Source organism: Podarcis raffonei, chromosome 8 (assembly GCF_027172205.1).
Source record: "Podarcis raffonei isolate rPodRaf1 chromosome 8, rPodRaf1.pri, whole genome shotgun sequence".
Taxonomy (NCBI): Eukaryota; Metazoa; Chordata; class Lepidosauria; order Squamata; family Lacertidae; genus Podarcis; species Podarcis raffonei.
The window spans coordinates 77,760,225-77,774,432 of record NC_070609.1 but is presented as its reverse complement, the minus strand read 5'-3'; the positions used below and the strand labels follow the sequence as shown (position 1 = coordinate 77,774,432).

The 14,208-nt window shown below is 49.1% G+C and overlaps 2 protein-coding genes across 7 annotated transcripts in view; one reads left to right on the top strand and one right to left on the bottom strand.

Moving 5' to 3' along the window:
* RCC2 (regulator of chromosome condensation 2) overlaps window positions 1–2,250 on the top strand; it is a 33,440-nt gene extending 31,190 nt beyond the window's left edge. For 5 of the 6 annotated variants that reach the window (XM_053400984.1, XM_053400980.1, XM_053400981.1 and 2 more), the window contains exon 13: window positions 1,157–2,250. In XM_053400984.1, coding sequence (XP_053256959.1) covers window positions 1,157–1,261 — 105 coding nt within the window. In that variant the 3' untranslated portion in view covers window positions 1,262–2,250. The remainder of the gene's footprint in view (window positions 1–1,156) is intronic. The other variant, XM_053400986.1, reaches the window with a different exon arrangement.
* Window positions 2,251–3,949: 1,699 nt separating this feature from the next.
* The window catches only part of LOC128419825 (protein-arginine deiminase type-3-like), a 32,304-nt gene continuing 22,045 nt past the window's right edge, over window positions 3,950–14,208 (bottom strand). Inside the window, exons 10-16 of the mRNA XM_053400979.1 lie at window positions 13,318–13,425; window positions 11,228–11,385; window positions 9,986–10,130; window positions 8,080–8,173; window positions 7,647–7,729; window positions 6,507–6,641; window positions 3,950–4,892 (exon numbers count right to left, since the gene is read on the bottom strand). Coding sequence (XP_053256954.1) covers window positions 4,659–4,892; window positions 6,507–6,641; window positions 7,647–7,729; window positions 8,080–8,173; window positions 9,986–10,130; window positions 11,228–11,385; window positions 13,318–13,425 — 957 coding nt within the window. The 3' untranslated portion in view covers window positions 3,950–4,658. The remainder of the gene's footprint in view (window positions 4,893–6,506; window positions 6,642–7,646; window positions 7,730–8,079; window positions 8,174–9,985; window positions 10,131–11,227; window positions 11,386–13,317; window positions 13,426–14,208) is intronic.

Below are 14,208 nucleotides of genomic sequence, written 5' to 3'. Positions count from 1 at the left end.
ACCACCTTTTGAAGCACCTCGTGGTTCCAAACCTCCTTCTGAAAGTTTCTTGAGTCCCCACAAAAGGGGGGAAAGAGTGTCCTGGCCTGGCAACCAACCCCCCTGCCCCAATCTACCGTATTGGCTGAATATAAGCGACACTTTTTTCCAAATTCCAGTTGTGAAAAGTTAAGTGCGACTTATATTCGAGGGCTGTCGGGGGTGTGGGACAACAGCGTCCATCCCGACCACGTATCCCAAGCTTGCCGGAAGGGGGAAGGCCGCCAGCAAAGTGGCACAGCTCCTCTACCCCCCCCCCCCGGAAGCAGCACGGGGCAATGGCACACAGCCCGCCTGCCCACCCACCACTCCCCACCCCTACCCCGTTCAGGGCGGTAGTGTCGGGAGGCAGGCTGCACCCGCAAATAAATCTTGAATTTTATAGCTGCAGCTTATTTGCAGGCACAGCTTATATTTGGGGCAATGCGGTAATTCTCTTTTCAAGTTTGTGGCTGTCGTTGCATCTTGTGGGAGGGAGGTTTGCCGATGGCCACCGACGTGGATCGCATTAAAAGAGGGTTGGACCAATTCATGGAGCAAAGTACGGCCACGTTCTACCTCCCACTATTCCTCTACCCGTTGCCAGAAGCCACAGGAGGGAAAATTTGCTGCTTTTGCACTCGGGTCCTCCTTTTGGGTTTCCCTTTGGGATGGTTGCTGAGAACAGGATGCTGGGCTGGATGGGCCTGATCCAGCTGCAGGGCTCAACTTAAGTTTCCTATGATTCCTAAATGGAACCTCCCTGGACAGTGGCAGTGAACCTTAGAATGGTGAAAAAGAAGAGCATAAGAAGGCTGTTGCTTTCACATCCTGGCATCTGGTTGGCCACTGTGAGAACAGGGGGCTGCACTAAGTGGACCTGATCCAGCTGTAAGGCTCTTTTCTTAAGCAGGTCCACTTGTCAGTGGCGTTCAAATGCATGAAATAGATGGACCCTTCCTATCCAGTTTACCTCCAGATGCCACTGACTGAGAACCACAAGTGGGAAAGGCATGGGTGCTGTTTCTCTCTGAGGGCCCTACTTGCGGGCTTGGCTTTGTGCGGCCTCTGGCTGGCCGCTCTCCAGAACTTTGGATCTTCCTAACACCCCTGCCCTGTCCTTTTTCACTTTGCTCAGGTGGCGATGGGCTACGCCCACTCCCTCGCGATTGCCCGCGACGAGAGCGAGGCTGAGAATGAGAAGCTGAAGAAGCTGCCAGAGTACAACCCGCGCACGCTCTGACCCACGCGGGGGCCTCTTCCTCCTCCTCCCCGCCGTCCCACACCCCCCGACAAGGCAGTTGCTGCTCCCGTCGTGTGCAATGGGGACATGGGATCCGTACGCGATGGGGAGATTCCAGGCACCGGCACTCGTCTCCTTAGACTACCCAAGATTTCGTATTTGATAAGCAATTTGAAGCTTCCAGCTACCAGTTAACATTGACTTCCCCGCCCACCCTGCCCTTTTCCCCAAGACAGGTTGCTTTGTATTTTGGTTTCTTTGGTGGGGGGGGGGCATGGAGGTGGGACATTACGTCAAGAGAGATCTGCTTCTTCTTTTGAATTTCGATGAAAATGGCAGGACTGTTTGTCCAAATTCGCCCATTTTTTTCTGTTTTCCTTTCCCATAGCCGATACTTTAAGCGGCAGACCAGTAACCAGCATTTTGAGAAGGCTAACCCTTCTTTTCCCCCCACCCTCCCCTGCAGCTGGAAACGATTTCCTCCTTTGTGGAAGGGGCCATCTTTCTTGTATATATATATATATTTTGTTCCCAAGAAACCTCGAGGTCTCTGCAAGAAGGCTGTCCTTAAAGTATCTCAGATTTTTTTAAAAAAAGCGTGCCTGCTGCACTACAGACTTCCACAAGCTCGAGGCTTCTGCAAAAGGTTTTTTTTTTCTTAATTACGTAGATTTTTCTGTTGATGAGGTGCCTCCCGTACTGCAGATTTTCATAAGCTCCCCGCCTGCTAAAATGGGAGTGGGGAACCCTTTGATGGCGTTGTGGAACTGCAACTCCCATCAGCCCAAGACAGCATGGCCAGTGGCCAGAAGCGATGGGAATTGTAGTCAAGAATTCCAAAAGGCACCTCAGCCGACTGCTTCTGTCTTGGGAGTGTTGTAAATACCAGGCCAGTCCACCACACGGGGGCGCTGTCACATTCGGCAGCCTCCTAGCGAATGGTTGAATTTATTTGCAGAGCCCCAGTCATAAGAGGGGGGAGAGAAGCAGGAGGAGCGACCGTTGGTTTGAATGGGGGGGGCGCCCTTTTGCTTTGTTGATAGAGAATTTAAAGTCCTGATTCAGCTACTTGGATGGAAGGAATCTCCTTCCTTCTCCCACTCACTCCACTATTTCCACTCTTCTTAACCAAATTCTATGTGAGCCTCATGGATCCTTCTAGCAAGGGAGAGGGAGTTTATCCCCCCCTCAAAAAACAGTCAGGGCCACGCTTGCAGCTGGTGCAAGTTGCAAGGGTGTCCCTCATGTACGTTGCAGATACCCATAGGCTTCAACCCCCCCCCCATTTAAAACTGTTACAGTTCCTGGTTTTAGGCGCCTTGGGCGGGGGGGGGGTGACAGTTATGCAAAGGTGCTTTGGGATGACTTAAAGAACCTCTCAGCCTCCTCGATGAAATATTAGTTGGCCCCCAGATTCCTGTTACAAGTCTATTAGTTCCTTCTCCCTTCTGCGGCCGTGTGTTGTGTTGGAGAAATTTTGGTGCCTTTGAAACAGAACTTGCCTCCTCTCTGTCCCAGCATGAACTCCCTCTTTTTCTAGCAGTAGGTCCCCTCTTCTCCCCCCTTTCCCTTCCTTGAATCTGCTAGCTCTCTGTTTTTTTTTGGGGGGGGGGGTTAGTCCCATACCACGTTAACATTTGCAGGTTCAGAGTTCTTGAAAAGGTTGGGGGCTTTTCCGGGATGCTGGGTTAGAGGGAGCAACCCTAAAGTTTTTGTTTTTTGGGGGGAGGGTGGGGAAGAAATAGGGGCTGTACATTGCATTATTATTTGTCTTTTTTATTTTAAGAAAAAAAATTGGATCTAAACCTACACCTGAAGCATTTGCTTTTGTCTCCATTCCTGTTTGTCTGTCTAGTCAAGTTACATACCTCATACAGAAGAGATTTTCTTTCATGGATGTGTGTGGTACATGAGGACATTTCGAGGAGAAACCTAACTGGAACAGAACTTCGGGGATAACGTATTTGCAAGGGTCAGGGTGGGTGGGAGAAAGAGGAAACAGACCCTCCCTCTGCAGCAAAGCGTGACATTACTCTGTTGTTAATACTTTTAAAAAACAAAAACCCTGGCTTTTTGCTTCCAGACCTAGACAGTTCACCTGTTCTAGTGTCTCCCCCTCTGGTCCCTTCTTGTCCCCACTCTCTTCATTGTGGAGGAAGAGCTCAGAGATAAAATGAAGAATTTTGGGTTTAAATCTGGTGGGGTATGTTCCTAGCCTAGTCATGTAACTCCTATGGTTTTTCTTGGGGTTTTTTTATATATATTTCTCAAAATAAATGTTTAAATAAACGACAACATTGCGTAGAGCTTTATGCATGTAACAGCACTGTAGGAGGGAGTTCCGCAGTGTAACTTGCTGCATAATTCAGCTTCACTGGCTGCCTAAGAGTTCTAGCATTACAAGAGAGAGAACTTTTCCCTACCCACTTTCTCTGTGTCATGTACCTTTTGTCATGTCACTTCGGTCTAGAGCAGTGGTTCTCAACCTGTGGGTCCCCAGATGTTGTTGGACTACAACTTCCATCATCCCTGAGCTCTGGCCTTGCTAGCTAGGGATGATGGGAGTTGTAGTTCAACATCTGGGGACCCACAGGCTGAGAAAGGCTGGTCTAGAGGATTATGGAAGATCATGTATGAATTAGCTCACCTCCCCAGCACCAGCATCCAACAAAAGACTTTGCTCAGCGCTCAACTTTTCTCCACAAGTTTATTCAAACGCTCCTTAAAATGCAAGCGAAAAACATTTGCGCGCCTTTTTTTGCAATCATCAAAAACAGAGGTATAGACTGCAGCCATTACATAATTCATTAAAAAAACCAAAGAAATGTATGCTTTTCACACTCCTTATTCTGCTAAGGCTTAGAGAGGTGTAGCCTCTTCACAGTGCCATGGGGGCAGGGGGAGATCCTCGGCACAGAAATTTTTGGACTGACCCCCTGTCCTGTGCATCAGCCCTAAATCTGGGTCCTTGAAGGATTGCATGCTGCGTAACTTAGAACTGGCTCTGTGTGTCTGACCTGCCTTACACTAAAAACAGGCACTCAAGCCCCTTTCCGTCCTCCCCAAAAATCCCAGCTTTAAAAGATAACAGGCTAGAGATCTGTGATCTCATTTGAATGCCTGGATTGTTCCTGAGCAGCAAACATGGTCTCTTCATCTGGCTCAGACTGCAGAGTGACATACCGGGGGAATGAAATGCGTGGGTGGACCTGGGAGCGTGAAAAAGAGGGCGAGCAACCAGCTCGGCCCTTGAAGTTAATCAAAAGTCCTGGGCAAGACAGGAACCGTACGCAGTTCCCTGGAAAGGGACGATTCTGCAGCTAAGCATAAGCTACACAGCAGCTGCCCTGGCATCTTCCTCGCCTGCAAGGAGGGCAGGTTGTGGATCTCTCCACGCTCAAGGGGTCATGTTCCACCACTTGAAGGAAAAGGCCTTGCGTCGGACATTGGTGCCACAGTGGACCTCGCCGAGACCCTCGTGGTAGGTTTCGTAGTCATCTATGAAGGTGCAGGACAACCCCAGTGGCTCCAGCAGATGGCGGACCTCCTCTTCCAAGCAGCACTGCTCATGGATGATTGGTCCAAAGGGCTTTGGGATGCCCAGGTATTTTCCCAGGACAAGCATGTTCACCTGCAAATGAGACATGAGAAGGGGACTCTGAAACTGCTATGGGCATTTATAACCTTTTGCTCCAGAGTATTCCTCGCAATATCCACTCGCTGGAAATTACCGTATTTTTCGCTCTATAGGATGCACCTATGATAAGACGCACCTAGGTTTTTTTGGGGGGGGGGACAAAAAAAAATCTGAATCTCAGAAGCCAGAACAGCAAGAGAGATCTGGCTTCTGGGATAGCCGCTGAAGCCTCTCCCGGGCAGTGGGATGAAGGCTCCCCCTGCCCGGAAGTGGCTGTGCGCGGGTAAGCTGCCCAAGGTAAAGGTACCCCTGCCCGTACGGGCCAGTCGTGTCCGACTCTAGGGTTGCGTGCTCATCTCGCTCTAGAGGCCGTGAGCCGGTGCCGTCCGAGGACACTTCCGGGTCATGTGGCCAGCGTGACGAAGCTGCAGCTGGCCAGCCAGCACCAGCGCGGCACATGGAAACGCCATTTACCTTCCCGCTATAAAGCAGTACCTATTTATCTACTTGCACTTAAGAGTGCCTTCGAACTGCTAGGTGGGCAGGAGCTGGGGCCGAACGACGGGAGCTCACCCTGCCGCAGGGATCTGAACCGCCGACCATACGATCGGCAAGTCCTAGGCACTGAGGTTTTACCCACAGCGCCGCCCGCGTCCCTCTAAGCTGCCCTCTGTACCTTCCCCCATCTCCAGCAAGAACCACGTGCTTTTTAAAGGGAGCACGGTTCTTGGGGGGCTTTTCTGAGACGTGGGGGGACAGAGCCGCACACTCTATCCCTTCCCCCCCTTCCCGCAAGAGCCGCATGAAGCCTCCGCAGGGCAGCGGGAAGCCTTCGTCCTGCTGCCCTACGGAGGCTTCGCGGGGGCCATCCAAAAGCCAGAATAGCTAGAGAGAGCGCTGCACAGCACTCTGTCTTGCTGTTCTAGGTTTGGGCTTAGCTGTGCAAAGCCTCCGCAGGGCAGCGGGGAGCTTTCATCCCCGTGTCCTGCGGAGGCTTCTGGGACAGCCCGCAAAGCCTCCGCAGGGCAGCGGGATGAAAGCACCCCGCTGCCCTGCGGAGGCTTTGCACAGCTAAGCCCAAACCTAGAACAGCAAGACAGAGTGCTGCGCAGCGCTCCCTCTCATTGTTCTGGCTTAACTCGCTCCATAAAATGCACACACATTTTCCCTTACGTTTAAGGAGGGGAAAAGTGCGTCTTATAGAGCGAAAAATACGGTGCCCAAGTAAAGTGTTGACATAAAAAAAAAATTTGGGGGATGGGAGACGCTGTCATTTTAAGAGCAGCTCCAGACAGGAATTGGGGAGGGAGAGGCCTACCTTGCACAGCATCAGACCCTTGGATTCATCCAGTTCAAAGATTGTCAGCAACATTTGCAACCCTATTTGTAGATGCTGCACCCAGGACCTCCATGACAAACATTCTCTATCATTGCCCTAATTGCTGCATCTTGCCAACCAGGCCACCCCCTTGCCCCATGGAAGTGATGGGCACTTGAGGCCACTGGGCCAAATCTGGCCCCTTAGGGAGAAAACTGCATCTGTGGCCAGGCATCTGTCTGGCATGTGTGGTGGCTCATTACAAAAGGACCTTTTGAGCAGAGCCTTACTATGTCCGGGAAGTAAGCAACAGCTTTGCTGGGGCTGTAAGAAGAGCGAGTGAAGAGCTGGGGGATGTCTATGATGTCTTCCTCTTCCAGTTCCAGCTCCTCTTTGAGGAGGTCTCTGTTCCAGTCAATGCATTTCTAGGAAGTGAGAGAAGACATGCCTCAGAGAGAGGAATTCATTGCATCACTACAAGTGAAGGCACAATGCAGTTAAAGATTTGACAGGTGTGTCAATGGAGTCATGCTCCTGGTGGAATTTCCTAACACTGCCACAGATTGCATGGTGCGTGTTTGTGGCCTTGCACATAAACAGTAGTTTCTGTTCCATAGCATACCACCAATTTCCCAACAGTGGGATCCTTGGCACTTCAGTCCCTACACCAGTTTTTGTGCCTCTGGCTGCCCAGTTTCCTCTACACTGACTGGCAGCAATGGCTCTCCAGGGTTTTCAGATGCCCCACTTAGAGATGCCGTGGGGGACTGAACCTTTGACATCCCACATGCAAGCCAGGTGCTGTACCACTGAACAATGGTCCTTCTCCTTAGCTTGTCTCTTTTGACCAGACTGATACATACTCAGTCCCAAGCATGCAGCCCTTCCTGAATTTTTCAGTTCCACAAAAGCTTTCCTCGGAACCTTTGAGCTTCATCCTAGTCCCTTCCAGCCTACTTCCTCTTCACCTGCCATTCCCTTTATCACTTCATGGGTCTTCACCCCCCACAAAGCCACTCCTGTCTCTAACACCCCATGAACTCATCCCAACTCAAATGACAATTTCCCTTTCCCTTGCAGAAGCCCGACTGCAAAGATTCCCTTGCAGCTTGCGTGCATCTCTGCAACAGCCTGTCTGTGCCAGGAAACTTCTCTGCCACAAGCACATGGCAGGGAGCTTGTCGCTGCCTCCCTGTGATCTGCAGATTTCTATTCCAGCACAGAGGAAAGGATCTATATTGTATAGCGGTTAGGGTGTGGCTCAAGGACCCTGGACGCCAGAATTAAAATCTCCACTCTGCCATGAAGCTCACTAGGTGAACATCCGTCAGTCAGACTCGTCATCACAATGAATATCATTTAGAAAGTGTCCAGGTTCATAACCAAATGACTATGTGTCATTATCTGGGGGAAAGGGGTGTGACAATTACCTGGTAATACTCATTGATGCTCCTCAAGGATTTGTCAGCCAGGATTGTTGTTATTGAAATTTCTTTGTCGTCTTTGCCTAGCCCTGTAATAAGAATCAGGCGGCTGCTTCATTCATGTTATGACTGTTATGTTCCCCACCGCCACCCCTTAAATTACTGGTTCAAAATACATGTCCCCAGCTCCATACTGCACTGTAATATTTAGCTCAGATGAGAGCCAGGTAAATAAGACTTGGGGGGGGGGCATATTTGGTCCCCAGGCTTGAGGTTCCCCACCCCTGATTTTGAGCAAAAAACAGCAACCCCTTGGACAGAGTGAGATGGGGTAGTTCAGTTGTGAGGTTTAGCTTCTTGGGGCCTTAATGAGAAGTATGCAACTTCCTGCCCAGACTTCATGTCGGCTCCTGCAGAGGAGAAAGGAGAGCCACCTTACCATGAAACATCATGGCATCGCCGTACCCCTCCTGCTCCTTCTCCTTCAGAAGCTTGTAGCAGCGACTGGGGCTGGCCAGAAGCAGGCGGAAACCCTGGAGAGGAACAGAGGGAATGAAGTGAGACAGGCTGCAAAATGTACTTGCAGCTCAGGGGTAGCCAACATGGTGCCCTCTGGAACTGCAGCTGCCTACCAGCTCCATCGGTACACAGGCTGAGACCCTACCTGCCCGCAGACTGTCTTGCCAGAGTGGTGACCTGGAAATGACAACTAATCCAGAATGTGGCAGCTAGAATGGTGACTGGGAGTGGCCGCCAAGACCACATAACACCGGTCCTGAAAAACCCACATTGGCTTCCAAAGTTTCCAAGTACAATTCAGTGTTGGTGCTGACCTTTAAAGCCCTAAACGGCCTCAGCCCAGTATACCTGAAGGAGCGTCTCCACCCCATTGTTCAGCTCAGACACTGAGGTCCAGCTCCGAGGGTTCCCTCCCTGCGAGAAGCGAGGTTACAAGGAACCAGGCAGAGGGCCTTCTCGGTAGTGGCGCCCGCCTTGTGGAAATAAACAGCTATCTGAAAGCAGCCATGTATAGGGAAGTTTTTAATGTTTGATGTTTTAGCGTGTTTTTAATATTCTGCTGGGAAATGGCCAGAGTGGCTCGGGAGGCCCAGCCAGTTGGGTGGGGAATAAATAATAAATTATTATTATCATTATTACCTATGTTGCCAACAGCTTCTGTTCACTGCCTTTTAGATTGGGTGGGTTTCAAAATATGAGGGAACAAATATCCTCTGAGTAAACAGGTTAAAATGCACTTAAAGGCTGAAAGCAGTGGACAGGGTGTACCTGTCTGGGCCTGGAGTCAGCAACAAAACACCCATTGTCAGGGGCGTTAACTCTTTATTCAAAGAAACCCAAACAGCGATCACAATAACACTTGCCAGTAGGATTGAAGTAGCCTTCCCACCACTCCCTAACAGTCTCCTGAGTCCTTCCCAAGTAATCTCAGATTCCTTCACCTAGTTTCTCATTACTCCACCATTTTACTTCTCTTCATGTTCTGGGAGACCAAGGGGGAGAGGATCTAGACATGGCAGCAGGGGGAGGCTCCCTGGGTTCTTCTGCAGCCAGCCTTATCTGTTGCCTTGTTCCTCTCCTCTCCCGCCTCTGTGTCTGGACTGCTCTCTGCCACAGCCTCTTCCTGCTCACTAAACCCTGTTGTCTCTTCAGCTTCCAAAACCTCCTCCTCTCAGTCTGCTTCATCGTCTCCCTCTGACCACTCATCAGCCCACCACCAATCCCCTGGTTCTGAGCCTTCTTCCCTTCTCCAGTTAGTGCCTTGCACATAGCTGTCAACTTACAGATTTGAAAATAAGGAACCAGCAGCCTCGAAAATAAGGGACCAGCAGCCGAAATAAGGGATTTTCAGAGCACAGGGGTGTTCGACTTCTGAGCCCCTATGAGCCAAAGGCAGAAAGCCCAGCCAGCAGCCAAACGAAGCCTCAAGCGGTGGTTCCCACAGCGCAGCAACCCGGCAAAGGGGATGCAGCAAGGAAAACCACCGTCACCTCTCCGCTGGGAAGCGCTGAGCAAAGGCGAGTCCCCAGGCAACGCAGCCGATTTGATCGGCACAAGGCATGCAAGCTCCACCCCCCAGTTGTTCTTAGACTCCTTATTGGGTGAGCAACGCAGCCAAGCAACACAGTTGGAGCCTCCCTCCTCCCTGGCCGGCAGGGAGGGAGGGAGGGAGAGGAGCTGCTTCCTTTGAAACCCGGGAAATTTAAGGGACATCATCAATAAGGGACAGCAGCAGGACACGGCGCTGGGACAAGGGACTTTCCCGCCAAATAAGGAACGGTTGACAGCTATGGCCTCGCACCATCCCTCTGCATCCATCGCAGTACCTTTCTGTCAGAGGCTGGGACAAAACACATGAACTCGTCCACATGCCCCACCAGCAGCCAGGCAGAATACAGTTCGATGGGCGATTGTACTTCCTGGGCATAGAGGAAGTCCCGCACGACTTTGACCATCTTGTCCCTGTGAGGCCTAGGAAGTAAAGAGAGGCAGAGTTTAGGGTTAGGCATCCATTCCAAAGGCAAGGACTTTGCCTCCGTGAAAGTACTACCCAGCCCAATTTCATATCCGCCAGTGCCTGGTCCATCAGAGTGCACCAAGTGTTCTCAACAGACTTCTCATCCACCTGCCTCCTTACAACCAGCCCAGATTTTTTTTAAAAAAAACCAACAACCATATGATAAAAAGAACCGTTTTATCTTTTTATCATATGTGGTGGTCTTGTAGTAAGGTTGAAGCTTACTGGGAAATGATATATAATGAATTGAAAAGGATGTTTAAAATAACCTTTGTAAAAGAGAGAGAGAGAGAGAGAGAGAGAGAGAGAGAGAGAGAGACCAGAAGCTTTTCTTTTGGGAATTATATAGGGACAGAACTACCTAAATTGTATAGAAACTTATTCATGTATGTGACTATAGCAGCAAGAATGTTACTCGCCCCAAAATGGAAAGAAGCAGAAGTCCCAGCAAAGGAAGAATGGATACAAAAACTTATGGAAGATGCAGAAATGGCATAACTTACCAGACGAATAAGAAATCAAGATAACTTTTTTTTATAAAAGAATGGAAATGGTTTCGTGAATATTTACAGATAAACTGTAAGCAGATAAGAACATTGGCAGGGTTATTGTAATAACCTGCAGTTCCATAAGAGTAGATAATTAGATGAGAAAATTAAATGAATTTGGATACACAGAAGGTATTTAAAAATAAATGTAAGGAACCACAGAAAGGGGGCGGGTCAAACGTTGAAATGCTAAAACGATTGTAAAATTTATGAAACGTATAAATTCAAAAAGTATAAATAAACTTTTTTAAAGAAAACCAGCCCAGATTGACCAGCCTAGATTGAGCAATGATATGGCTCAGGATAAAGCAACTTTCTGTGTACCTCCTCCTCCCTTCCCACTGTTGCCTGGGCTAGAGTGAGACATGGATGAAGAAGCAAGCTGAAAGGGAGACGAGGAGGAGGTCCAGAGGGCTCTTGCTTGTGCATGCAAGTCCTTGTCAGATGCTTCACTACGCCAGCGCTTTTTCTCCCCCCCCCCAACACACACCCTCTCCACCTACATGGGTAAGGCGCTCCCGATGATGATCCTCCCCAAGGGGTACTCTTTGCCCCTGACAGTCACTGGAGGGCTGACTTCAAGGTTCCCAAATGAGTCCAAAGTGGAGACGCTGTTGCCTTTGCCTTCCGCCTTCCGGGTCACGTAGCCAAAATCCGGGCCCTGGGGTGGGCAGCAAAGGGCAACAGAATTAGGAGTGATCTGGGCGACAAGGCTGCCCCTCTATGAAAATGACCTCGTGTCCATTGCGTTTGAAATGCAGAAGCTACAGGGTGGAGTGACGCAAAAGGGTGTTTGTGTGGGCGATTCGAATTGTGTACGGCCGGCTGCAAAATTCAGTTGCCAATAGACAGATCATAGAATCATAGAGTTGGAAGAGACCACAAGGGCCATCAAGTCCAACCCCCTGCCAAGCAGGAAACACCATCAGAGCACTCCTGACATATGGTTGTCAAGCCTCTGCTTAAAGACCTCCAAAGAAGGAGACTCCACCACACTCCTTGGCAGCAAATTCCACTGTCGAACAGCTCTTACTGTCAGGAAGTTCTTCCTAATGTTTAGGTGGAATCTTCTTTCTTGTAGTTTGGATCCATTGCTCCGTGTCCGCTTCTCTGGAGCAGCAGAAAACAACCTTTCTCCCTCCTCTATGTGACATCCTTTTATATATTTGAACATGGCTATCATATCACCCCTTAACCTCCTCTTCTCCAGGCTAAACATGCCCAGCTCCCTTAGCCGTTCCTCATAAGGCATCGTTTCCAGGCCTTTGACCATTTTGGTTGCCCTCCTCTGGACACGTTCCAGTTTGTCAGTGTCCTTCTTGAACTGTGGTGCCCAGAACTGGACACAGTACTCCAGGTGAGGTCTGATCCTGCAGGTCAGATCCTGCAGAGTGTATGGCACAAAGCGGAAAAAAAGAGGGCTAATACAGATTAGGTAGGCAGGTAGATGCATGCAAGCATTATCATTATCCTAATCATTTTATTAATCGCCTTCTGTGCAATTTTCTCAAGACAATGCACTTTGGAAACAGCAAAAAAGCCAAAGTTTAAAAACAAAACAAAACAGCAGATAATAATAATAATTTATTATTTATACCCTGCCCATCTGGCTGGGTTTCCCCAGCCACTCTGGGCGGCTTCCAACAAAGTATTAAAATACAGTGGTTTGTTAAATAATAAAAGCATTAAACATTAAAAACATTAAAAGATACATTTGAAACAAGCCTAAAACCCTAATAAGTGGGCGCTCATGGTAAATATGCATTTATCCAGCTGGGAAAGGCTGTTGGAACAAAAATGCCTTCCATGGTTTCCGGAAAGGGCAGATCCAGTGGGGAGGAAGACTACGCCAGATAAAAGGAGCAGCCACAGTGAAGGTCCTGCTCTAAATCACAGCAGAGTGGGCTTCCGAGATCTTTGGAACCCGCAGGAGAGAATATCCTGCAGACCACAGTAATCTACCAGGTCTCTAACACATTCAATCATTTTTTCTACCACCCTTCAACCAATGATTGTAGGGTGGTTTACAGCATAAAAACACAAAAACAGACTATACGGAGATGGCGGAATTGACAGCAAAATTAAGAGTGCCAAAAGACGACGTGTTTGTCGAAGAGTGGAGATCCCTTTAGGGGCTATCTGGGAAAATATTATAGTCAAATGAAATGGCAGGTGGGACTGGAAATATACCGTAAGTAAAGGAATGAGAATGATAAAGGAATGTAAATTAGTATATATGTTATAGATTAAGTATTACATTTATGGCAGTAGATAAAGGGTTTGAAAAGAAACATCATGGAAATAAGGATGGGAAGTCAAAACCGTTAAGTTAAGAGAACATTGTATTGAAACTGATTAGAACTTGTTCAAATTGTATGAAAAACAAAATGTTATATTTTAAAAACCCGCATAAAGGGAACAATATAATAACAAACCAGTATCGGGGCAGGCAGACGGGGGTGCAACTGTGGAGCTGCCTTATCACTCAAACCCTTCATGCAAATTGCACTATTGCAGCATTAAAAAAAACAACAACAAATTCAAAGGTTCTAATTTGAAGGCAAAATAAGGCAAAGGCGGGAGGGATTCCTACCAGAACTGCCTTAAAGGGAAAGCCGTCCAGCTCTCCGTTTCTTGGGGAGTCGAAGACCACGGGAAAGGACTTGTGTGGCGCTTGCGTGTAGCCGATCTCCATCTCATCCTGGTGCCATTAAAGAAAACAGGGAAGAAATAAGACATCTGCGTGGGCAGAAGAAAGGAGTGAGGAACCCCAAGACCCTCTGGCCCTTGGAGCCAGTGTGGTGTAGTGGTTAAGAGCAGTAGACTCGTAATCTGAGGAACCGGGTTCGCGTCTCCGCTCCTCCACATGCAGCTGCTGGGTGACTTTGGGCTAGTCACACTTCTCTGAAGTCTCTCAGCCTCACTAACCTCACAGAGTGTTTGTTGTGGAGGAGGAAGGGAAAGGAGAACGTTAGCCACTTTGAGGCTCCTTAAAAAGGTAAAGGGACCCCTGACCATTAGGTCCAGTCGTGGCCGACTCTGGGGTTGCAGCGCTCATCTCGCTGTAATGGCCGAGGGAGCCGGCGTACAGCTTCCGTGTCATGTGGCCAGCATGACTAAGCCGCTTCTGGCGAACCAGAGCAGCGCACAGAAACGCCGTTTACCTTCCTGCCGGAGCGGTACCTATTTATCTACTTGCACTTTGATGTGCTTTCAAACTGCTAGGTTGGCAGGAGCAGGGACTGAGCAACGGGAGCTCACACCGTCACGGGGATTCAAACCGCCGACCTTCTGATCGGCAAGTCCTAGGCTCTGTGGTTTAACCCACAGTGCCACCCGCGTTTGGTATCAAATCCAAACTCTTCTCTTCTTGGAACGCTCCCCAGGCTGCACCCTTCACAACTCTGCCTTGCACCCTCCTTGGCCGTTTTTGCCAGGCTGATAAATGGTAAATACATTGAACAAAATAATTCAATAGTTTGCT